General features: G+C 46.3%; 1 protein-coding gene across 1 annotated transcript in view; it reads right to left on the reverse strand.

Annotated features, from left to right (window-relative positions):
- The window catches only part of MMP25 (matrix metallopeptidase 25), a 99,566-nt gene that overhangs the window by 57,448 nt on the left and 15,492 nt on the right, over window positions 1–26,626 (reverse strand). Inside the window, exons 4-6 of the mRNA XM_063935471.1 lie at window positions 5,539–5,807; window positions 4,222–4,398; window positions 4,056–4,140 (exon numbers count right to left, since the gene is read on the reverse strand). Of these exons, the coding sequence (XP_063791541.1) occupies window positions 4,056–4,140; window positions 4,222–4,398; window positions 5,539–5,807 (531 nt within the window). The remainder of the gene's footprint in view (window positions 1–4,055; window positions 4,141–4,221; window positions 4,399–5,538; window positions 5,808–26,626) is intronic.

A 26,626-nucleotide genomic window follows, 5' to 3' on the forward strand; every position in this document is an offset into this window, starting at 1 on the left:
AGTCATGATACAGTGGTCAGTACGGGTGCCTGTCCCATGTTCTAGGTGGTGTAAGTCATGTAACAGTGGTCAGTAAGGGTGTCTGCCTGTCCCATGTTCTAGGTGGTATGTCATAGTACAGTGGTCAGTAAGGGTGTCTGTCCCATGTTCTAGGTGGTGTAAGTCATGTAACAGTGGTCAGTAAAGGTGCCTGTCCCATGTTCTTGGTGGTGTTAGTCATGATACAGTGGTCAGTAAGGGTGCCTGTCCCATGTTCTAGGTGGTGTAAGTCATGTAACAGTGGTCAGTAAGGGTGCCTGTCCCATGTTCTTGGTGGTGTCAGTCATGATACAGTGGCCAGTAAGGGTGTCTGCCTGTCCCATGTTCTAGGTTGTGTAAGTTATGTTACAGTGGTCAGTAAGGTTGCCTGCCCCATGTTCTAGGTGGTTTTAGTCATGTTACAGTGGTCAATAAGGGTGTCTGTCCCATGTTCTAGGTGGTGTAAGTCACGATACAGTAGTCAGTAATGGTGTCTGTCTCATGTTCTAGGTGGTGCAAGTCATGATACAGTGGTCAGTAAGGGTGCCTGTCCCATGTTCTAGGTGGTGTAAGTCATGTTACAGTGGTCAGTAAGGGTGTCTGCCCCATGTTCTAGGTGGTGTAAGTCATGTTACAGTGGTCAGTAAGGGTGTCTGCCCCATGTTCTAGGTGGTCTAAGTCATGATACAGTGGTCAGTAAGGGTGTCTGTCCCATGTTCTAGGTGGTGTAAGTCACGATACAGTGGTCAGTAAGGGTGTCTGCCCCATGTTCTAGGTGGTGTAAGTCATGGTACAGTGGTCAGTAAGGGTGTCTGTCCCATGTTCTAGGTAGTGTAAGTCATGATACAGTGGTCAGTAAAGGTGCCTGTCCCATGTTCTAGGTGGTGTAAGTCATGATACAGTGGTCAGTAAAGGTGTCTGTCCCATGTTCTAGGTGGTGTAAGTCATGATACAGTGGTCAGTAAGAGTGCCTGCCCCATGTTCTAGGTGGTGTAAGTCATGATACAGTGGTCAGTAAAGGTGTCTGTCCCATGTTCTAGGTGGTGTAAGTCATGATACAGTGGTCAGTAAGAGTGTCTGCCCCATCTTCTAGGTGGTGTATGTCATGATACAGTGGTCAGTAAGGGTGCCTGTCCCATGTTCTAGGTGGTGTAAGTCATGATACAGTGGTCAGTAAGGGTGTCTGCCTGTCCCATGTTCTAGGTGGTGTAAGTTATGAAGATGCCTGTCCCATGTTCTAGGTGGTGTAAGTCATGTTACAGTGGTCAGTAAGGGTGTCTGCCCCATGTTCTAGGTGGTGTAAGTCATGTTACAGTGGTCAGTAAGAGTGTCTGCCCCATGTTCTAGGTGGTGTATGTCATGATACAGTGGTCAGTAAGGGTGCCTGTCCCATGTTCTAGGTGGTGTAAGTCATGATACAGTGGTCAGTAAGGGTGTCTGCCTGTCCCATGTTCTAGGTGGTGTAAGTCATGATACAGTGGTCAGTAAGGGTGTCTGTCCCATGTTCTAGGTGGTGTAAGTCATGTTACAGTGGTCAGTAAAGGTGTCTGCCCCATGTTCTAGGTGGTGTAAGTCATGATAGAGTGGTCAGTAAGGGTGTCTGCCCCATATTCTAGGTGGTGTAAGTCATGATACAGTGGTCAGTAAGGGTGTCTGCCTGTCCCATGTTCCAGGTGGTGTAAGTCATGTAACAGTGGTCAGTAAAGGTGCCTGTCCCATGTTCTAGGTGGTGTAAGTCATGTAGCAGTGGTCAGTAAAGATGTCTGTCCCTTGTTCCAGGTGGTGTAAGTCATGTAGCAGTGGTCAGTAAAGATGTCTGTCCCATGTTCTAGGTGGTGTAAGTCATGTAACAGTTGTCAGTAAAGATGTCTGTCCCATGTTCTAGGTGGTGTAAGTCATGTAACAGTTGTCAGTAAAGATGTCTGTCCCATGTACTAGGTGGTGTAAGTCATGATACAGTGGTCAGTAAGGGTGTCTGCCCCATGTTCTAGGTGGTCTAAGTCATGATACAGTGGTCAGTAAAGATGTCTGTCCCATGTTCTAGGTGGTGTAAGTCATGATACAGTGGTCAGTAAGGGTGTCTGTCCCATGTTCTAGGTGGTGTACGTCATGGTAGAGTGGTCAGTAAGGGTGTCTGTCCCATGTTCTAGGTGGTGTACGTCATGATACAGTGGTCAGTAAGGGTGTCTGTCCCATGTTCTAGGTGGTGTAAGTCATGATACAGTGGTCAGTAAGGGTGTCTGTCCCATGTTCTAGGTGGTGTACGTCATGATACAGTGGTCAGTAAAGATGTCTGTCCCATGTTCTAGGTGGTGTAAGTCATGATACAGTGGTCAGTAAAGATGTCTGTCCCATGTTCTAGGTGGTGTAAGTCATGATACAGTGGTCAGTAAGGGTGTCTGCCCCATGTTCTAGGTGGTGTACGTCATGATACAGTGGTCAGTAAGGGTGTCTGTCCCATGTTCTAGGTGGTGTACGTCATGATACAGTGGTCAGTAAGGGTGTCTGTCCCATGTTCTAGGTGGTGTAAGTCATGATACAGTGGTCAGTAAGGGTGTCTGTCCCATGTTCTAGGTGGTGTACGTCATGATACAGTGGTCAGTAAGGGTGTCTGTCCCATGTTCTAGGTGGTGTACGTCATGATACAGTGGTCAGTAAGGGTGTCTGTCCCATGTTCTAGGTGGTGTAAGTCATGATACAGTGGTCAGTAAGGGTGTCTGCCCCATGTTCTAGGTGGTCTAAGTCATGATACAGTGGTCAGTAAGGGTGTCTGCCCCATGTTCTAGGTGGTCTAAGTCATGATACAGTGGTCAGTAAGGGTGTCTGTCCCATGTTCTAGGTGGTGTACGTCATGATACAGTGGTCAGTAAGGGTGTCTCCCATGTTCTAGGTGGTGTACGTCATGATACAGTGGTCAGTAAGGGTGTCTGTCCCATGTTCTAGGTGGTGTACGTCATGATACAGTGGTCAGTAAGGGTGTCTGTCCCATGTTCTAGGTGGTGTAAGTCATGATACAGTGGTCAGTAAGGGTGTCTGCCCCATGTTCTAGGTGGTCTAAGTCATGATACAGTGGTCAGTAAGGGTGTCTGCCCCATGTTCTAGGTGGTCTAAGTCATGATACAGTGGTCAGTAAGGGTGTCTGTCCCATGTTCTAGGTGGTGTACGTCATGATACAGTGGTCAGTAAGGGTGTCTGTCCCATGTTCTAGGTGGTCTAAGTCATGATACAGTGGTCAGTAAGGGTGTCTGCCCCATGTTCTAGGTGGTGTAAGTCATGTTACAGTGGTCAGTAAGGGTGTCTGCCCCATGTTCTAGGTGGTCTAAGTCATGATACAGTGGTCAGTAAGGGTGTCTGCCCCATGTTCTAGGTGGTGTAAGTCATGTTACAGTGGTCAGTAAGGGTGTCTGCCTGTCCCATGTTCTAGGTGGGGTACGTCATGGTAGAGTGGTCTTTACACTTTCTCGCTTTCCCCTGATGGATGCTTTTAATCAGTGGTGACACCAAGGCGGCATCTCCTCTTCATTGACAGGAGCAGGGTGCCACACTGTGACATTGGGGCAGATGTATTAAGCCTGGAGAAGTGATAAAGCAGTGATAAGTGGAAGGTGATAACACACCAGCCAATCATTACGGGTTTTAAAAATGACAGGAGCTGATTGGCTGGTGCGTTATCACCTTCCACTTATCACTTCTCCAGGCTTAATACATCTGCCCCTATTACGTGCTGCACCCAGCTCCTGTCACTGTGACGTCTCTGCTTTTAATCACCTTTTATCACTCTGACTTGGCAATTATTTAAGATTCAGGATGAAATGGTGAAAATTGCCAAATAAATCACATTTTATTCCATGAATGAAAATACTGAAGAAAAAAACCCCAAAGGGGGTAAATACGTATGTAACTCCTATGTATGTATGTTTGTCAGCCTGTCCTGTCTGCACACTAGGAGTGGTGGGGGATGAGAGACTCGTGGCTTGGACACGGGATTGTGACACTGGTTTCCGATAGGTCAAGAGTGAAGGGAGCTTGATACTTACTGGTAAGTTGGCCCTTGCGGGGGAATTATCGGGCGAGTGGGCATGGGACGTGGAGGTGTGGCTCCATTGTGTGATGTTCTTTTACCTTAATGAGAGAAAATAAAGTTATATCCCTTTCCGTGGTCATGGCCAATGTGTGATTTGCAGATACAGAGATTGTCCTCACCATACAGAGTCTGAATTCCCTCCACGTCGTCCTGAGATAGTCTGTATCTCCTGTGGTCCCCCAGTGTCCCCTGGTAGTACGGCTTCATGATGGAGTTTTCCTCAGATGAATGAAAGAGTCCTAGCGCGTGTCCAAACTCGTGTACGGACACTGCAAACAGGTCCGTCCCGTGGTCCACTGAGATAACAGAGACCAGGAGAACATATACTTATCTGCAGATAGTCCACATTTTCCAGCATGGCTATATCACACAAGAATGCCTGAGAAGATATGTGGCAAATACAGGTGTGACCTCATACACCTAGCACCTTTACACCATACGGTGCCACTAAGGAACTACGACACCGGGTAGCTTACATATTGCGACTCTAGGCTGCAACTTTTGTCACTGAGGAATTGGTACAACTCATTTGCATATCGGATCGCGGTGCCTGGAATAGACGTGTAAGCTCAGATCAGGACCACAGGTGTACTGCCAGCCCCAGTGGTCTTCTTATCATTTTAGCAGTGCGAATAAGTCTATCGCGGTTAAGTCGCAAGGGCCGTGGTGTGCCACGTGTGACAACATGGCACTCCTAGAGCAAGGGTGTATAAGGACACATCTGTAGAGCAAGGGTGTATAAGGACACATCTGTAACCCACTCACAAAGTAATCCTGATTCTCTTCTTCTGAAGTAGCAATGTGTGAGGACGTTTCCCTTCCTGTAGAACAACTTCTATATGAGTCACACAAGCCTACAAGGGCCCATTCTAAAACGCAACCACACCGTGCTGAATAGACAGGGCTGCCTACAAGGGCCCATTCTAAGACACAACCACACCATGCTGAATAGACAGGGCTGCCTACAAGGGCCCATTCTGAAACACAACCACACCGTGCTGAATAGACAGGGCTGCCTACAAGGGCCCATTCTGAAACACAACCACACCGTGCTGAATAGACAGGGCTGCCTACAAGGGCCCATTCTGAAACACAACCACACCATGCTGAATAGACAGGCCTGCCTACAAGGACCCATTCTAAGACACAACCACACCGTGCTGAATAGACAGGGCTGCCTACAAGGGCCCATTCTAAGACACAACCACACCGTGCTGAATAGACAGGGCTGCCTACAAGGGCCCATTCTAAGACACAACCACACCGTGCTGAATAGACAGGGCTGCCTACAAGGGCCCATTCTGAAACACAACCACACCATGCTGAATAGACAGGGCTGCCTACAGCGGTGGCGTCACACAATGTGGCCCACACATGAAGCCTCAGAGATGTTGGGTTACCTATCCTGGAGCGATCACCGGTGACTGTCTGCTTACCATTATACGTCCACGACTCATCGGCGTCCATGTGGGTTTCTCCAGCACTGGGCCCAACGCCAGGAAAGAAGGCATGTCCAAGGGTACCTCCTGGGCCATCAAATGGGTACCCATCCATATGAGATCCCCCCACAAAGCTAACACGTAGGTCGGCTTCATTCTGGGTCTCTGAGAAGCTGAGCTGCGTCTCCCGGCTCCACACTGAGAGGGCGCTGCCAATCAGATCCCGCGTGGTCCTCTGGTCCAGTGATACGGGGAAGCTCTTCACTCTGCAAGACAGGCGGCCGTATTTCACCAGCTGTGTGTGTGTGTGTGTGTGTGTGTGTGTGTGTGTGTATATATATATATATATATATATATATATATATGCACACTGTATATAATGTGTAATACATGCGGCCGTATCTCAGAAGCTGTGTGTGTATTTGTGTATATACTGTATGTATATAATATATATATATATATATATATATATATATACACATATATATACATATACATATATTTCTCCGGCTGTGTCATCAGGTTATCCACAGGATAACATTGGGATATGCTTGAGTGTCAGCGGATTAGCCTCCCAGGATGCACCGGGCTCGTCCATATAATCCCGCCCACCGACTCAGTCAAATCAGTTTTTTGTGGTGCGGCAGGAGTCGGACCATGGTCACAGGGCTGCTGTGTTTGGCAGCCCTAAGAGCTTTTGATTTATTTTTATAGTCTTACGTTTTTTTGAGTGAACTTTCCTAACAGCGTCTTACACACATATTGGAAAGAGTCGCTCCAACAACTCTCCGCCGGCTCGCAACAACGCTTACCCACGGTACAAGTGCTGTCTCGACGGGCGTCTGTGTCGGATGTTATTAGCAGGTCCAGCAGACGTAACCAGGCTGTGGACGGAGCACAGGGAGAAGGTAAGGCATCGGTTCCGCTTAGAGGGGGAATACCGACACAGCCGCACTGATTTGGGAGGAGACTACCAAACAGTAGATGGCGCGCCATCACCACGGGTGCTCTAGCGCTAGGCTTTAGGGATCAGAAGGCGCCAGGATTAGTTTGAGGCTGCGATCCCTAGGGTTGATGCCAGCAGTGGGGACTCAGACGCTCTCCTGGTCGCCCCTCCCCCCAGTTCATGACCAGTTACCGAGCGTCTCCTGCCATGAACTGATTGCCTCACTTACGTTTCAGACGCTACCACGAGGCAACTCGGTAGCAGCATGGCGCTGCGTCTGTATACACTAAAGTTTGACTGCTGAGAGACTGGGTCGCAGACAGGAGCGTCTGCATGCACTAACGTTCACTGAGCGTCTGTGTTCAATAAAAGTTACCGGAGCGGCAGTGTACACTAGTAGCGTCTGGATTCACTCAGCGGTTTGCTAACGTTTTGATCGATTCTGGAAGTGGGGTGAGTCTCCCTGTTTCCCACTCTACAGAGTAAGGATTATACAGCACTAAATTTCTATCTCCTATAATAGTATGAATAGTTAAGTTTAGTGCCTATTGCATATGAGTTTTTGTACAATGCTGTAGTTTTCTCTGCAATTGCGTCTAAATACAATAAAATAACTGTATAATACAGAGATCAGTAAATGTACGCCTACATACTTGAAATGTGTTTGTAGTTGATAATATGCTCATATGACTAATAATATCATGTGGCTGACTGCTAGTGTGATTGCTGACTTTATATATGTTTGTCAGTGTTTTTTCTGAACCTCAGTGCCGGTGCTTGGGTTGGGGTCAGATTGATATAACTTTTTATGCAATATAAAGTGTGTTCAGTCACAGATTGTGTAGTACTGTGGTAGAGTTGATTATTTATCAAGTCTAAGAGCGGCAAAGGTGACGAGGTTACTACAGTAACACCAACACTTAAAACATGTTTATCCTGCAAGGTGGGGTTAATAACTCAATCCTTGGGAAATAATGGGTTGTGTGCAAATTGCTTTTCATTTCAGCATACTACTAGGCAGATCCCTGTTCAACAACAAATAGATCCACCTTGGGCCATATTTGCACAGACTCTATCCAGTATAGCTGACAGGTTGGCCCCTGCAGCTCCAACCGCAGGAATAGGTTACACGATTAACCCTTACATACAGCTCCCATCTTATGGCATAGACCCTACAGCTTCTACAAGTCAACAAGCTGATAAACCGAGGGTAAATATACCATCTAATTCACAGGCTACACAGGAGGATACAACAGATGATGACTCCATATACTCTACTTTGCCTTATGAAGAACAAATAGAGGGCTTCAGCTCAGAAGATATAGCTGAGTTAATTGGAGCAATGAAGGCTATTCTGTCTCTAGAAGATTCAGTTGAGCCAGTAGTAAAAACTAAAGCACCTGTGTTTAAACGTCCCAAAACAGTGAGGGTGGAGTTTCCAGGGTCAGAAGAATTGACGGAAATTATGGAGGAACCTTGGGCTACGCCCAATAAGAAATATAAAATCCCAAGGAAATGGGATTCGTACTACCCTTTTCCAACTGGGGACTGTTTAAAAAGAGAAGTGCCTCCTAAAGTAGATACGGACGCCATTCGACTTGTGCGAAAGTCCGTTTTACCCTTGCCTTCAACATCATTAAATGATGTCACAGACAGAAGAGTGGATGGTTTTTTGAAAAACATTTTTCCCCTGTCAGGGGCAGTCATAAGGCTGCTATGGCCTCAGCCTGGATGGCAAAAGCAGTAGTTGAATGACCTGAAGAATTGGAGAATGGGCTTTTAGCACCTACTAGGGAGCAGGAGTCTCATATAGGCCATATGAAACAGGCTGCGCTATTCCTAGAAGAAGCAGCAATGGATATGGGTACGATTGCTTTCAAAGCATCAGCCTTAACGGTAGCCGCTCGCAGAGCAATTTGGCTACATACATGGAAAGCTGATTCAGAATCCAAAAAGGTTCTGGAAGCTTTACCTTTTGTTGGGAACATTCTTTTTGGTAAGGAATTGACAGAGATTCTGGAGTCAGAAGCTGATTCCAAGAAGGTTAAATTTCCTGCCAGTTATACTCCTAAGCCTAAGGGTTCAGGTTTTAGGCCATTTCGGTGGCATGGTAAACAAAAGGGAAAAATTAACCTAAGCAAACCCAGTACAATAAGTCTGGTAAAACAAGGAAGCAGTGGGCCACTAGAGGGCCAGCTTCCAAACCAGAACAGAAACCATCAGCCTGAGGGTGCGGGCCTCCACTTGGGGGACTCCAAGGTAGGGGGCAGTCATCTTAAGTTTGTACACATATGGCAGCGGTCGACAACAGACGCTTGGGTCCAAGAAGCGGTATCTCAGGGTTATGTTTTCCCATTCAAAAAGCAGCCTCCTCTGAGGTTTTTTGTACCAGCCCGTCTCACGTAGAGACGAGGGCCATGGCACTGCAAGAAGCAGTTCACAAATTGCTTCAGTCAGGAGTAATCGTCCCAGTACCTTCGGAACAACGGGGGAAGGGGTTTTACTCCAACCTATTCTTGGTCCAGAAATCAAATGGGTCGTTTCGACCCACCCTCAATCTCAAAATGTTGAACAAATACATTTGGGTACCAAGGTTCCATATGGAAACATTCCATTCCATAATTTTACCCATGGAACCAGGGGATTACATGGTATCTCTGGATATACAAGATGCTTACCTGCATGTGCCGATTGCATTGTCCCATCAGTGTTACCTCATGTTCGCTATCCTCCAGCAACATCCCAGGAATTGCTCTTGAGCCATCTCTAACAGACAATAACTTGTCTACAGAAACATGGATGGCTCAGAAATTGGGCAAAGTCGTCTCTAATTCCGTCACAACGGATGATTCACTTAGGGGATGTATTGGATTCAGGTCTGCAGAGAATAATTCTACCTGTGGGAAAAATATCCAAGGTGCAGTTAATGACTCAGGAATTGTTGCACAGTCAAACAATATCAGTTGACACGGCAATGCGAGTGATGGGGTTGAGACCTTTGCAACATCTGATTCTGACCAGATGGAATGGAGTACATCAGACAATAAGAAAACAAATGATGGTACTTCCGGGAGAGGTAAAAAGGTTGTTAGCCTGGTGGCTACAGACATCCCATCTAGACAAGGAGAGACCCTTTTGGATATCAGATTAAGAGATCCTGACAACGGATGCCAGTCTTCAGGGCTGGGGAGCAGTGTCAGGAAAATTATGGTTCCAGCGACAATGGACCAAAGAGGAAAGTCGCCTGCCAATAAATTTGTTGGAACTACGAGCCATATACATGGCACTGATTTAGGCAAAGGACATTCTGCAAGGAAAACCAGTCCAGATCCGCTCGGACAATGCAACGGCAGTAGCGTACCTCAACCATCAGGGAGGAACTCTCAGCCAAAGAGCAATGGAGGAAGTAAGTCACATACTAAAGTGGGCAGAACTCCATCTTCCAGCATTGTCCGCAGTGTTCGTTCCAGGAGTGCTAAACTGGGAAGCGGACTTTCTCAGTCGACACACCATTCAGGAGACCGAATGGTCTCTACACCCGGAAGTATTTCAGACTTTAGTAGACAAGTGGGGGTTGCCAGAGATAGATCTCATGGCATCCCGTCTGAACCACAAAGTTCCGGCATACGGGTCAAGAACAAAAGACCCCGGAGCGATCCTTGTGGACGCACTGTCAGTGAAATGGGAATTTCATCTGGCATATCTGTTCCCTCCAATCTCCCTGCTATCCAGGGTGGTGAGAAAAGTAAAGCAAGCAAAGGGTGCCGTGATTCTAATAGCGCCGGCATGGCCAAGAAGGCATTGGTACATAGATCTGCAGAGGATGTCGTTGGATGCACCAATTCTGCTCCCTCAATGTCCAGATCTACTAATGCAGGGTCCTTGTTGTCACAAGCATCTGGATCGGCTATCTTTGACGGCGTGGCTGTTGAAACCTCTATCCTAAGATCAAGAGGTTTTTCACAACAGGTTATTCAAACAATGCTTAGAGCAAGGAAACCCTCCTCTGCTCGTATTTATCACCGAATATGGCAAGCCTATATTCACTGGTGCAGTGAAAGAAGTATGGAGCCAAAATCTTTCAGAGTATCCAGATCTTACATTTCCTTCAGGCAGGAATGGATAAGGGTTTGAAGGTGGCTTCCTTGAGAGTTCAAGTTTCAGCATTAACCGTATGGTTTCAAAAGAAAATTGCTACTTTACAGGATGTGCGTACTTTTTTCCAGGGAATGCTGCGCATTCAACCACCTTTTGTTCCTCCTGCAGTACCTTGGGATTTAAGTCTGGTCCTCAAAGCCCTTCAGGGGGCTCCGTTTGAACCACTAAAAAAAGTGGCTCTTAAATGGTTAACAGCTAAAGTACTCTTCCTACTGACTATGGCATCAGCTAGAAGAGTATCAGATTTAGAAGCACTATCATGTAAGTCTCCTTTTCTGAGTTTTTATCCAGATAAAGCAGTTCTCAGAACTAAGTCTGGTTATCTTCCAAATGTGGTATCGAAGTTTCACCTTAATGAAGAAATTGTAGTCCCGGCTTTTCAGGTATCGGGACTGTCTACGGGAGAAGCGTCGCTGGACGTAGTCCGTGCATTAAGAATCTACGTAGATCATACCAGTGCCATCAGAAAGACAGATTCTCTCTTCATTCTCTACGGATTTCACAAGAGAGAATGGCCTGCTACTAAACAGACGCCAGCAAGATGGCTTCGATTGACTATTTCAGAAGCATATTCTCAAGCTGATCTCCCTGTTCCGGCTAATGTCTCTGCTCACTCTACACGTAAGGTAGGTCCTTCATGGGCAGCACAACATAGTGCTTCAGCAGAACAGATATGTAAGGCAGCCACATGGTCTTCCATTAACACTTTCATTAGACATTATGCCTTGGATACTTTTGCCTCTCATGACGGTGAATTCGGGCAAAAGGTTCTCCTGTTCAATCAGGAGCGTCCACACCACCTGATTTGAGAATCTTTATACTCACTAACCTCTTCCTTCTTGCATGGAAGGGTGTGCATGTGTGTTCTTCCCTGATTAGGGTTCTACATGATGCTCCTGCCTAAATGCTTTGGAAACAACTGATTTGACTGAGTCGGTGGGCGGGATTATATGGACGAGCTCGATGCATCCTGGGAGGCCACAAAGCTCGTGATCGATTTGGTGCCAATCCGCTGTCGCTCCATCATATCCCAATGTTATCCTGTGGAAACCTGTGGACATAGGAGAAATACCGTTATCAACGGTAAGTTCTTACAATAACGTGTGTATATATATATATATATATATATATATATAGTGTATATGTATATATATATATATATATATATATATGTGTGTGTGTGTATACACCATCCTATCGGTGGCACTCAGAGACTGTTGACTGTGGTGAAAAATCTGTGAACTTTATTTCAGCGTTCCAGGGAACGTATCCCCTTCGACAGGAAACACAGCAAGGAGTCTGAGTGCCGCCAATAGGATGGTGTGTAAGCAAGGAGTTGTACTCGATGTTGGAGGGCAAGTGTGCAGGATATAAATGAGTGGAGTGTCGAATCACATGTGGATATATATATATACACTGCTCAAAAAAATAAAGGGAACACTAAAATAACACATCCTAGATCTGAATGAATGAAATATTCTTATTAAATACTTTGTTCTTTACATAGTTGAATGTGCTGACAACAAAATCACACAAAAATTATCAATGGAAATCAAATTTATTAACCCATGGAGGTCTGGATTTGGAGTCACACTCAAAATGAAAGTGGAAAAACACACTACAGGCTGATCCAACTTTGATGTAATGTCCTTAAAACAAGTCAAAATGAGGCTCAGTAGTGTGTGTGGCCTCCACGTGCCTGTATGACCTCCCTACAATGCCTAGGCATGCTCCTGATGAGGTGGCGGATGGTCTCCTGAGGGATCTCTTCACAGACCTGGACTAAAGCATCCACCAACTCTTGGACAGTCTGTGGTGCAACGTGGCGTTGGTGGATGGAGCGAGACATGATGTCCCAGATGTGCTCAATTGGATTCAGGTCTGGGGAACGGGCGGGCCAGTCCATAGCATCAATGCCTTCGTCTTGCAAGCACTGCTGACACACTCCAGGCACATGAGGTCTACCATTGTCTTGCATTAGGAGGAACCCAGGGCTAACCGCACCAGCATATGGTCTCACAAGGGGTCTGAGGATCTCATCTCGGTACCTAATGGCAGTCAGGCTACCTCTGGCGAGCACATGGAGGTCTATGCGGCCCCCCAAAGAAATGCCACCCCACACCATTACTGACCCACTGCTAAACCGGTCATACTGGAGGATGTTGCAGGCAGCAGAACATTCTCCTTGGCGTCTCCAGACTCTGTCACATGTGCTCAGTGAAAACCTGCTTTCATCTGTGAAGATCACAGTACGCCAATGGCGAATTTGCCAATCTTGGTGTTCTCTGGCAAATGCCAAACGTCCTACACGGTGTTGGGCTGTAAGCACAACCCCCACCTGTGGACGTCGGGCCCTCATACCACCCTCATGGAGTCTGTTTCTGATCGTTTGAGTAGACACATGCACATTAGTGGCTTGCTGGAGGTCATTTTGCAGGGCTCTGGCAGTTCTCCTCCAGTTCCTCCTTGCACAAAGGCAGAGGTAGCGGTCCTGCTGCTGGGTTGTAGCCCTCCTACGGCCTCCTCCACGTCTCCTGATGTACTGGCTGTCTCCTGGTAGCGCCTCCATGCTCTGGACACTACGCTGACAGACACAGCAAACCTTCTTGCCACAGCTCGCATTGATGTGCCATCCTGGATGAGCTGCACTACCTGAGCCACTTGTGTGGGTTGTAGACTCCGTCTCATGCTACCACTAGAGTGAAAGCACAGCCAGCTTTCAAAAGTGACCAAAACATCAGCCAGAAAGCATAGGAGCTTAGAAGTGGTCTGTGGTCACCACCTGCAGAACAACTCCTTTATTGGGGGTGTCTTGCTAATTGCCTATAATTCCCACCTGTTGTCTATTCCATTTGCACAACAGCATGTGACATTGATTGTCAATCAGTGTTGCTTCCTAAGTGGACAGTTTGATTTCACAGAAGTGTGACTGACTTGGAGTTACATTGTGTTGTTTAAGTGTTCCCTTTATTTTTTTGAGCAGTGTATGTATGTACACACACTACTGAGCCTCATTTTGACTTGTTTTAAGGACATTACATCAAAGTTGGATCAGCTTGTAGTGTGTTTTTCCACTTTAATTTTGAGTGTGACTCCAAATCCAGACCTCCATGGGTTAATAAATGTGATTTCCATTGATAATTTTTGTGTGATTTTGTTGTCAGCACATTCAACTATGTAAAGAACAAAGTATTTAATAAGAATATTTCATTCATTCAGATCTAGGATGTGTTATTTTAGTGTTCCCTTTATTTTTTTGAGCAGTGTATATATATATGTCCATACATATTGGGACATGGACACAATTCTCATATTTTGGGCTCTATACACCACCACAATGGATTTGACATGAAACAAACAAGATGTGCTTTACCTGCTGACTTTCAGCTTTAATTTGAGGGTATTTACATCCAAATCAGGTGAACGGTGTAGGAATTACAATGGTTTCTATATGTGCCTCCCACTTTTTAAGGGACCAAAAGTAATAGGACAATCGACTCAAAAGCTATTTCATGGACAGGAGTGGGCTATTCCCTCGTTATTTCATCATCAATTAATCAGGTAAAAGGTCTGGAGTAGATTCCAGGTGTTACATTTGCATTTGGAATCTGTTGCTGTCGACTCTCAATATGAGATCCAAAGAGCTGCCACTATCAGTGAAGCAAGCCATCATTAGGCTGAAAAATCAAAACAAAACCATCAGAGAGAGAGCAAAAACATTAGGTGTGGCCAAATCAACTGGAACATTCTTAAAAAGAAAGAACGCACCGAAGAGCTCAGCAACACCAAAAGACCCGGAAGATCACGGAAAACAACTGTGATGGATGACAGGAGAATTATTTCCCTGGTGAAGAAAAACCCCTTCACAACAGTTGCCCAGATCAAGAACACTCTCCAGGAGGTAGGTGTATATGTGTCAAAGTCAACAATCAAGAGAAGACTTGACAAGAGTGAATATAGAGGGTTCACCACAAGATGTAAACCATTGGTGAGCCACAAAAACAGGAAGACCAGATTAGAGTTTGCTAAACAACATCTAAAAAAGCCTTTACAGTTCTGGAACAACATCCTATGGACAGATGAGACAAAGATCAACTTGTACCAGAGTGATGGGAAGAGAAGAGTATGGAAAAGGAAAGGAACTGCTCATGATCCAAAACATACCACCTTATCAGTGAAGCATGGTGGTGGTAGTGTCATGGCGTGGGCATGTATGGCTGCCAATGGAACTGGTTCCCTTGTATATATTGATAATGTGACTGCTGACAAAAGCAGCAGGATGAATTCTGAAGTGTTTCGGACAATATTATCTGCTCATATTCAGCCAAATGCTTCAGAACTCATTGGATGGCGCTTCACAGTGCAGATGGACAATGACCCAAAGCATACTGCGAAAGCAACCAAAGAGTTTTTTTAAGGCAAATAAGTGGAATGTTACGCAATGGCCAAGTCAATCACATGACCTGAATCCGATTGAGCATGCATTTCACTTGACGAAGACAAAACTGAAGGGAAAATGCCCCAAGAACTGAAGACATTTGCAGTAGAGGCCTGGCAGAGCATCACCAGGAATGAAACCCAGCGTCTGGTGATGTCTATGCGTTCCAGACTTCAGGCTGTGATTGACTGCAAAGGATTTGCAACAAAGTATTAAAAAGTGAAAGTTTGATTTATTATTGTTTAGTTTGTCCCATTACTTTTGGTCCCTTAAAAAGTGGGAGGCACATATAGAAACTAATTCCTACACCGTTCACCCGAGTTGGATGTAAGTACCCTCAAATTAAAGCGGAAAGTCTGCAGTTAAAGCACATCTTGTTTGTTTCATTTCAAATCCATTGTGGTGGTGTATAGAGCCCAAAATATGAGAATTGTGTCGCTGTCCCAATACTTATGGACCTGACTGTATAATCGTTATGGCAGACTTACCGTTGATAATGGTATTTCTCCTAAGTCCACAGGATCCACAGGATAACAATGGGATATGATGTAGCGACAGCGGATTGGCACCAAACAATCAAAGCTTTCTGCCTCCCAGCATGCAACGGGCCATTCCATATATACCCGCTTCCTGGCTCAGGCAAATCAGTTGTTTTTCCAAAGCTCAAGGCAGGAGCATTATGTAGAACCCTATTCAGGCGAGTAGAACACACATGCACACCCTTCCTTACAAGACGGAAGGGGTTAGAGAGTGAAAGGATCCTCATATCAGGTGCGTCAGGGTGGGATCCCTGTGGACTTAGGAGAAATAGCGTTGTCAACGGTAAGTCTACCATACCAATTATTTCTCCGTCAGGGTCCACAGGTTATCCACAGGATAACATTGGGTTGTCCCAAAGCAATTTAGTGGTGGGGACGCTCCTGATTGAACAGGAGAATCCTTCGCCCGAATTCAGCATCCTGGGAGGCAAAGGTATCAAAGGCATAATGTCTAATGAATGTGTTAATGGAAGACCATGTGGCTGCTTTACAAATCTGTTCTGCTGAAGCACCAAGCTGTGCTGCCCATGACGGACCTACCTTACGAGTAGAGTGAGCAGAGACATTATCCGGAACCGGAAGATCAGCCTGAGAATATGCTTCTGAAATCGTCATCCGAAGCCACCTCGACAGTGTCTGCTAGTCAGCAGGCCATCCTCTCTTGTAAAAACCGTAGAGAACGAAGAGAATGTCTGTTTTTCTGATGGCACTGGTAGTATCCACGCAGATCCTTAAAGCACGGACTATGTCCAACAATGCAACTCCTGCAGAAAGGTCCGGCCCCTGGAAGGCCGGGACTACAATTTCTTTGTTAAGGTGGAATTTTGACACCACCTTAGGAAGATACCCATATTTGGTTCTGAGAACCGCTATATCTGTATAAAAAAACAAAACAGAAAACGAGGGTGACATAACAATGCCCCTAAATCTGAAACTCTTCTAGCTGAAGCAATGGCCAGTAAAAAGAGAACTTCAGCTGTCAAGCATTTAAGATCCTTAGGTCATTTAAGTGGTTCAAATGGGGCAACTTGAAGGGCCTTTAGGACTAATTTAAGTCCCAAGGCACTGTAGGAGGAACAAAAGGAGGTTAAATGTGCAGCATTCCCTGGAAAAAAGTGCGCACATCCTGTAGGTTAGCAATTTTCTTTTGGAACCATACAGTCAATGCTGACACCTGTACTCTCAAGGAAGCCACCAATAAACCTTTGTCCATTCCTGCTTGATGGAATGCTAAGACTCTGGAAACTCTGAAAGACCTAGGGTCAAATTTCTGGTCACTACACCACTGAATATAGGCTTGCCATACTTGGTGATAAATGCCATATTCGGTGATAAATGCGAGCTGAGGAAGGTTTCCTTGCTCTGAGCATAGTTTGAATTACCTGCTGTGAGAATCCTCTTGCCTTCAGGATGGAAGTCTCAAGAGCAACGCCATCAAAGACAGTCGATCCAGGTGCTTGTGATAGATCTGGACATTGAGGGAGTACGAATGGAGCATCCATCGAAATCCTCTGTAGATCTGTTTACAAATGTCTTCCGGGCCAAGCCGGAGCTATTAGTATCATGGCGCCCCTTCCTTGTTTTGACTTTCACATCACCCTGGGAAATAGGGCGATTGGTGGAAATACATAGGCCAGCCGAAAGTCCCATCACACTGACAGGGCATCCACAAAAATCACTCTGTTCTTGACGCATATGCAGGAACTTTGTTTCTTCTGACGGGACGCCATGAGATCTGTCTCCGGTAACCCGCATTTGTCTACCAGAGTTTCGAGTTGCATGAATGGCGTGTCAACTGAGAAAATCTGCTTCCCAGTTTAGGACTCCCGGAATGAGCACTGCGGATAAGGCTGGAAGATGAAGTTCTGCCCACTTTAACGTGAGACTTACCTCCTTCATTGCTTTTTGGCTGCAAGTTCCTCCCTGATGGTTGAGGTACGCTACTGCCGTCGCATTGTCCCAGCGGATTTGAACTGGTTTCCCCTGAAGGATGAATATGTGCCATATATATGGCCCAAAGTTCCAATATATTTATTGGCATGCAACTTTCTTCCTTGATCCACTGCCCCTGGAAGCAACTCCTTCCTGACACCGCTCCCCATCCCTGAAGGCTGGCATCCGTTGTCAGAATTTCCCAATCTGATATCCAAAAGTGTCTCCCTTTGTCCAGATGGGATGTCTGTAGCCACCAGGCTAATGACCTCCTTCCAGAGGAATGACCATAGTCTGCGTTTTTATTGTCTGATAAAAACCATTCCATTTGGAAAGGATCAGACGAGGCAGAGGCCTTGAGTGGAACTGTGCTTACTCCACCATGTTGAATGTTAACACCATCAATCCCATCACGCGCATTGTTGCGTGAATGGATACCCTTTGACTGCGTAGCAGCTCCTGAATCCTTGACTGAACTTTTGATATTTTGTTCAGAGGTAAAATTACTCTCTGAAGACTCGAATCCAACAGAGCCCCCAAGTGAGTCATCCGTTGTGACGGAACCAGGGACGACTTTGCCCAATTTATGAGCCAACCGTGTCTCTGCAAACAAGCTATTGTCTGTTGCAGATGACACAGAAGCAATTCCTGAGATTGTGCCAGAATTAATAAGTCATTGAGGTATGGAAAAATCCTTATCCCCTGCTGACGAAGATAAGTCGCTATTACCACCATAATTTTGGTGGCCAGTTCAAATGGTAGGGCCTGAAACTGAAAATGTTGTTGGTCGATAGCAAACCTGAGATAGCGCTGATGGGACAGTGCTATAAGAAGATGTAGATAAGCATCCTGAATATCCAGGGATACCGGAGGCCCTATGCCAGCAATTGGAATCCCAATATATAGCTACCCATTTACGTTCTGATGAACTGTTGTGGCGAGACGCACAAGGAGAGTGGTCCGATTGCTTATTTGAGAAGTCCAGGCGTAGACTCCTTTTTGCGGGACATGCACACTATTTTCAGGCGGAGATGAATGGCAGTTATTTAGCTTTTCTGGCTCGGTCAGAATCTACTAGAACAATGATTCAATGTGTGAGGAACTCTGACAGCCAAATGTGTTACTCTGGCTCGGCGGTGTCTGAGACATTTCGTAGTTACTATTCCTCGCTATATACATCCCGAGCCACTTACTCCAATGATCAATTGAGGGACTATTTGGCTCGGTTGGATTTGCCCTGTCTGTCCCGGGAAGACTCTGGGGCTCTAGATGCACCAATTACTCTGGAGGAGGTGAACGCTGCGATCCTGTCCCTCCCAGCGTCTAAGGCACCGGGTTGTGATGGACTTCCGGGTGAAGTCTATAAGAAATTTAGCAGCTTTTTTGCCCCTTATCTTTTACAATTGTTCGACCTATTGCTGGAGGGCGGGACTCTCCCTCGCTCTATGGCCGAGGCAAATATAATTGTCTTGCTGAAACCGGGGAAAGACCCCCTACGCCCCGAATCTTACAGACCTATTTCCCTCCTCAATACGGATGTCAAGATACTAGCAAAGATCTTGGCATCTAGATTGAACTTAGTTATTACAACAATCATTCACCCGGACCAGACGGGATTTATGCCAGGTAAATCAACTGCCCAAAATTTACGTAGACTGTTTTGTCATTTGCAGAGGCGTGATCTGGGGGAGTTGGATGCGGTGGTGGTGTCTCTGGATGCAGCCAAAGCATTCGACTCAGTGGAGTGGACATATTTATGGGGGGTACTGGAGAAGTTTGCTTTTGGCCCTCGTTTTATTAAATTTCTCCAGTTATTGTATTTTTTGCCTGTGGCCCGTGTGACGGCCAATGGTTTCACGTCGGAGATGTTTGCGTTGGGGAGGGGCACTCGACAGGGTTGCCCCCTATCCCCTGCGCTGTTCGCTGTTGCCGTGGAACCGTTGGCCGCCTTGCTGCGATCTAATGACGAGATTAGGGGTATTAAGGTTGGGGATCATGTGGATGTTGTGGCCCTGTATGCAGACGATATGCTCCTTTTCTTGCAGGACTCTGAGGACTCCTTGCAGGCTTTGCTGCGGGTAGTGGAGGAATTTGGAGTATTTTCTGGTTTACTGATCAACTGGGATAAATCGCATATTTTTCCCTTGTCTGGTTTTCTCCCTGAAAATACCCGGGGGGCGTACCCCTTGCAGTGGACGCTGCGGTTTAAATACTTGGGTATCTGGATCACCCCTATGGCACGTAGTTATGTGGCCCAAAATATCGACCCCATTACGATGTCATTTAAAGAAAGGGCTCATAGCTGGAAAAAGCTACCACTGTCTATCCTGGGTCGGGTTAATTTATTCAAAATGATAATGCAGCCAAAGTTCCTATATGCCCTACATAACTCTCCGGTCTACCTCCCGAAAAAAGTCTTCACTGTAATTGAGGGCGTTATGTCCTCATTTATATGGGGTAATAAACCAGCAAGAGTCTCTATTAAAACGCTGAGTAGATCACAACTCTCGGGGGGTGCGAGTCTTCCCAATCTGAGACTATATTACGTAGCAGCACAAATGTCCCAGCTTGGTGAATGGACTGGAGATTCCTTGGATCCAACAATGGGGGGTCTTCTGGCTGAGCGGGCGAGGTGCTCTCCTGCTTTCTCCTTTTCTCCTCTTCAACTCCTTCTTTCTGGCCGTGCGGCTTCTGGTTTGCCTCCCTTGTTACGCCAAGCCTTGCTAATCTGGCGCTATGCACATATTCTATATGATTGGGAGGGGCAAGACGCCAATACTCCGCTATGGTTTAATAGTACGTATTCAGAGCTGTACAAGATATCTCCAGATAATATTTGGATAACTAAAGGTGTAATATCTCTAAAACAACTCTACCAAGATGGAGTGCTCAAGTCTTTTCAGCAATTGAAACTCGAATTTGATATACCTAACACTGCCTTGTTTCGGTACTTTCAACTTAGACACGCTGTGCAGACCCAGTTTCCTCATGGCCCACCTCCAATTGCAGATTCACCCGTTAAGTCGTTGCTCACCTCTCTTAGTCGAAGGGGAAAAATATCTGTCATATATACTGCTTTGAATAACAAATATGGTCATGATCATTTGAATACACTTCGCATCAAATGGGAGACTGATTTGGGACCTCTATCCCAGGAGCAGTGGATCCAGATCCTGGGCTCCATTAAATATACTACGCCATGTATACGATATAAACAAGTCTTTTTCTACATTCTGCACAGGGTGTATCGAACTCCTGTCACTATGCAGAGGGCTGGTCTTAGAGATAACGCTTGCTGCCCCAGATGCCGGGAGACCGATGCCGGATTCTGGCATTTGTTATGGGACTGCCCTGCAATTTCCCTTTTCTGGTGTAAGGTATGGGGCGATATAACCATGACTGCCCCATCCCTCCCCGTATTGGACCCCGGCCTATGCCTGTTTGGATTAGATCTTGAGGAAACACACTCTGTGGTATTGTACAAGTATGTCCTGTGTCTTACTACGCTGGCGAGGGTTGTCATTGCCAGGGTTTGGTTCTCAGCTGACATGCCTAGGGTGGAGCAGTGGAGGGCGTTAGTAAATTCAGTAATACGACACGAGAGATATATGTATAGGATAAGGGGTTCCTCCTCTCAATTTACAGAGAGGTGGGACCGCTGGTGCAGCACAAGGCTGGCCAGACCGACACTGGACACCTAGTCCTTCTTTACATAGATATCGTTTGATAAGAAACCTTAAGTGAATATAATTGACGCACACTACATGTTGAACTTTAACATATATAATTTTTATTGATGGCAATTGTTACAGTCAATAGAATGCTGATGTTTGTTTTGAGTTATGTATAAATGTCAAAAAACCAAATAAAAAAGTACTTGATTTAAAAAAAAGAATATCCAGGGATACCACAAAATCGTCCGGCTCCATGGCCAAAATAATGGAACGTAAAGTCTCCATATGAAACCAAGGCACCAAAATGTACTTGTTCAGCACTTTGAGATTGAGTATGGGCCGGAACGACCCATTTGGCTTCTGTACTAGAAAGAGGTTGGAATAAAAACCTTGTCCTCGTTGTGCAGGAGGAATTGGAATTATCACTCCTGATTGAAGCAACTTCTGAACTGCCTCTTGCAAAGCCCTGGCTTTTGTTTCTACAGAAGACGGCTGGTAAAAAAAAAAAAAAACCTTTGAGGAGGGTGTTTCTCGACAGCAAACACATAACCGTGAGATACCGCTTCTTGCACCCAGGCATCTGTGGTAGCCTGCTGCCAGATCTGTGCAAACTGAAGTAGTCTACCTCCCACCCTAGGGTCCCCCAGGTGGAGGCCCGAACCATCAGGCTGATGGCTTATCTTCTGATTTGGAAGCCAGTCTTCTGGTAGCCCAATGCTTTTTAGTCTTACCAGACTTGTCAGATTGATACCGTTTGCCATAACCCTTTCCCTTTGCTTTTCCATGAGTTCAAAAGGGCAGAAAAGCTGGAAATCTAGGCTTGAATTTGTGTGTGGAAGGAAACTTCTCTTTCTTGAAGTCTGCTTCTGACTCCAAAATACTGTCTAATTCTTTACCAAAAAGATTATCTCCAGTAAAAGGCAAAGACTCCAGAACCTTCTTGGATTCTGAGTCAGCTTTCCATATACAAAGCCAAACCGCTCTGCGAGCTGCTACTGCTGAGGCTGATGCCTGAGAGGCAATTGTACCCATATCTGCTTCTTCCATAAAAATAGCCGCCTGTTTGATATGTGCAGTATGGGATTTTTGCTCTCTAGATGCCATTGAAAGATCATCCTCCAATGCATCCGCCCAGGCTGCCACTGCTTTTGCCATCCAGGCTGAAGCCATGGCTGGTCTTACAATTGCCCCAGACAAGGAGAAAATGTTTTTTTAGAAAACCATCTATTTTCCTATCCGTGACATCATTTAATGATGTTGAAGGCAGAGGTAATGTAGATTTTCGCACCAATCGAATGACATGCATATCTACTTTGGCAGCCAACTCACTTTTTAAACAGTCCCCAGCCGGAAGAGGATAATTGGAATTCCATTTCTTTGGAATTCTAAACTTCTTACTGAGCGTAACCCAAGCCTCTTGCATAATTTCCGTCAGCTGTTCAGACCCAGGAAACTCAGTCCTAACTGTTTTGGGACGTTTAAACACAGGTGCCTTAGATTTTAACAAAGGCTCTGCTAACTCCTCTAAGGATAGAATGGCTTTCATAGCAGCAATTAGCTCAGATACATTCACTGAGCTGAGGCCTTCCTCCTCGTCTCTGTATGCAGACCCAGAGTGCGATGAGTTCTCATCATCCGACGAGTCCTCATCTGAAACATGTGTAGACTATGAAGATGTTGTTTCATGTCTATGTGATTTACTGACCACCGGCCTTTCAGCCTGTTTTTGTTGAGAGGCTGATGATTCCTGTGCTGGATGTAATAAACCCCAGGTAGAATGTTGCATGTAAGGTTTAATAGTGTAACCTATCCCTGGTTTAGGAGCTGACATTATCCGCTCAGCTAAACTGGATAATGTCTGTGCAAAGGTAGCCCATGGGGTTCAGGCTTTGGTGAAAGTTAAAACAATTTGCACATAATCCATTTTGAACCAGATGCTGAGAGCCTAACCCAGCTTTGCAAGACAAACATGAAATGAGTGTTGGTGCTGCTATGGAGAGTATATACTCCTTACCCGTGCCTCTCTTAGATATGATTAATAAATCACACACCTGTACAGTGTTAACTACACAATTTGTGACTGCAATCACTTTAAAATTTGTTAAAGTGACATACAATCTGATCCCTCCCTGCTGTGCACCAGCATTGAGGATCGGAGTACACAGAAAACTGACAGAATTATAGTAAAGTCAGCAATCACACTAGCAATCAGTCACAGGATATACATTAGTATAATAAGCAATATGAGCACATAATCAACTACAGATACATTTCAAGTATGTAGGAGAAACATATTACTGCATTACCTTATATAGGATTTAACCGTATTCAGTTGCACAGCAAAAGAAGACAACAGTCATAGTTATCAGACTCATATGCATAAGGCACTTATCCAACTACTCGTACGCAAGGCAGATAGAGACTTAGGCCCTCATTCCGAGTTGTTCGCTCGCAAGCTACTTTTAGCAGCTTTGCACACGCTAAGCCGCCGCCTACTGGGAGTGAATCTTAGCATAGTAGATTTGCGAACGAAAGATTAGCAGATTTGCGAATAGACAGTTCTTAGCAGTTTCTGAGTAGCTCGAGACTTACTCTGCCACTGCGATCAGTTCAGTCAGTTTCGTTCCTGGTTTGACATCACAAGCACACCCAGCGTTCGCCCAGACACTCCCCCGTTTCTTCAGACACTCCCACGTTTTTCCCAGAAACGGCAGCGTTTTTTCACACACTCCCATAAAACGGCCAGTTTCCGCCCAGAAACACCCACTTCCTGTCAATCACACTCCGATCACCAGAACGAAGAAAAAACCTTGTAATGCCGTGAGTATAATACCTAACTTAATAGCAAATTTACTTGGCGCAGTCGCACTGCGGACATTGCGCATGCGCATTAGCGACTAATCGCTCCGTTGCGAAAAAAAAATAACGAGCGATCAACTCGGAATGACCACCTTAGTGCTGTATCACCCGGGTCAGGAGAGTGGGATACAGGGAGACTCACCCCGTTTCCAGGATCTATTAATACGTTAGTGAACACTGAGTGGATCCAGGCGCTATTAGTGTACACAATTGCACTGTGAGCCTACAGAGAACACAGACGCCCAAGTGAACACTGACGCACCAGTCACACAGCCGCCTATGCTGCGACTGGGTCCTTTTAGATACACAGCATCTCAGACGGAAGCGGGAACTCAGTTCATGGCGGGAAACTCGGGGGAAACTGGTCATGAACTGGGGGGAGGGGCGACCAAGGGAGCGTCTTACTCCCCACTGCTACCATCAACCCTAGGGATCGCGGCCTCATACTACCCTTGGAGCCTATGATCCCTGAGGCCTAGCGCTGGTGCACCCTAGTGACTGTTCAGTAGTCTCCATCCCGAAACAGTGCGGCTGCGCCTCACGTTTCCCCTACTAAGTGGAACCGATGCCTTACCTTCTCCCCGTGCTCCTGCCACAGCCTGGTAATGTCTGCAGGACTTGCTAGTATATCCGACACAGACGCCCGCCGAAACAGCACTGTACTCGTGGGTAAACGTTGTTGTGACCCAGCGGGGAGATTTTGGAGCGACTCTTTGTAAGGCACATATAAGACGCTTTTTAGAAAGATCACTCAAAAAAAATAGCAAGACTATGGTCCAATCCTACCGTACCAAACAAAAACTGATATGCCTGAGCCAGGAGGCAGGGATATAGGGACGTGCCCATTGCATGCTGGGAGGCTGAAAGCTTTGATCGTTTGGTGCCAATCCACTGTCGCTACATCATATCCCAATGTTATCCTGTGGATAACTTGTGGACCCTGCCGGAGAGATAGATAGATAGATAGATAGATAGATAGATAGATAGATAGATAGATAGATAGATTAGATTAGATATGTGCATGCGGCAATAAATGTTCAAACAGCAACCTGCTTTTCAATGTTTCAACTTATCGGTCAACAGACAAGTAACAAGTAAATAATATGTAATACTAATATTTCACCAGTGTCTCCTCTCGCGTTACCTCTCCCTGTCCTCAGTGTCTCCTCAACTGTTACCTCTCCCTGTCCTCAGTGTTTCCTCAACTGTTACCTCTCCCTGTCCTCAGTGTCTTCTCTCGCGTTACCTCTCCCTGTCCTCAGTGTCTCCTCAACCGGTACCTCTCCCTGTCCTCAGTGTCTCCTCAATCTTTACCTCTCCCTGTCCTCAGTGTCTCCTCAACCGTTTCCTCTCCCTGTCCTCAGTGTCTCCTCTCATGTTACCTCTCCCTGTCCTCAGTGTCCCCTCTCACGTTACCTCTCCCTGTCCTCAGTGTCTCCTCTCGCGTTACCTCTCCCTGTCCTCAGTGTCTCCTCAACTGTTACCTCTCCCTGTCCTCAGTGTTTCCTCAACTGTTACCTCTCCCTGTCCTCAGTGTCTTCTCTCGCATTACCTCTCCCTGTCCTCAGTGTCTCCTCAACCGGTACCTCTCCCTGTCCTCAGTGTCTCCTCAATCTTTACCTCTCCCTGTCCTCAGTGTCTCCTCAACCGTTTCCTCTCCTTGTCCTCAGTGTCTCCTCTCATGTTACCTCTCCCTGTCCTCAGTGTCCCCTCTCGCGTTACCTCTCCCTGTCCTCAGTGTCTTCTCTCGTGTCTTCTCTCCCTGTCCTCCGTGTCTCCTCTCGCGTTACCTATCCCTGTCCTCAGTGTCTCCTCAACTGGTAACTCTCCCTGTCCTCAGTGTCTCCTCAATATTTACCTCTCCCTGTCCTCAGTGTGTTCTCAACCGTTTCCTCTCCCTGTCCTCAGTGTGTTCTCAACCGTTTCCTCTCCCTGTCCTCAGTGTCTCCTCTCATGTTACCTCTCCCTGTCCTCAGTGTCTACTCTCGCGTTACCTCTCCCTGTCCTCAGTGTCTACTCTCGCGTTACCTCTCCCTGTCCTCAGTGTCCCCTCTCATGTTACGTCTCTCTTTCCTCAGTGTCTCCTCTCATGTTACCTCCCCCTGTCCCCAGTGTTCCCTCTCACGTTACCTCTCCCTGTCCGCAGTGTCCACTCTCACATTACCTCTCTTTGTCCTCAGTGTCCCCTCTCACGTTACCTCTCCCTGTCCTCAGTGTCTCCTCTCACGTTACCTCTCCCTGTCCTCAGTGTCCCCTCTCACGTTACCTCTCCCTATCCTCAGTGTCTCCTCTCACGTTACCTCTCCCTGTCCTCATTGTCTTCTCTCGTGTTACCTCTCCATATCCTCAGTGTCTCCTCTCACATTACCTCTCCCTGTCCTCAGTGTCTTCTCTCGCGTTACCTTTCCCTGTCCTCAGTGTCTTCTCAACCGGTACCTCTCCCTGTCCTCAGTGTCTTCTCTCGTGTTACCTCTCCCTGTCCTCAGTGTCTCCTCTTGTGTTACCTCTCCCTGTCCTCAGTGTCTCCTCAACCGGTACC

Source organism: Pseudophryne corroboree, chromosome 7, assembly GCF_028390025.1.
Source record: "Pseudophryne corroboree isolate aPseCor3 chromosome 7, aPseCor3.hap2, whole genome shotgun sequence".
NCBI classification, from domain to species: domain Eukaryota; kingdom Metazoa; phylum Chordata; class Amphibia; order Anura; family Myobatrachidae; genus Pseudophryne; species Pseudophryne corroboree.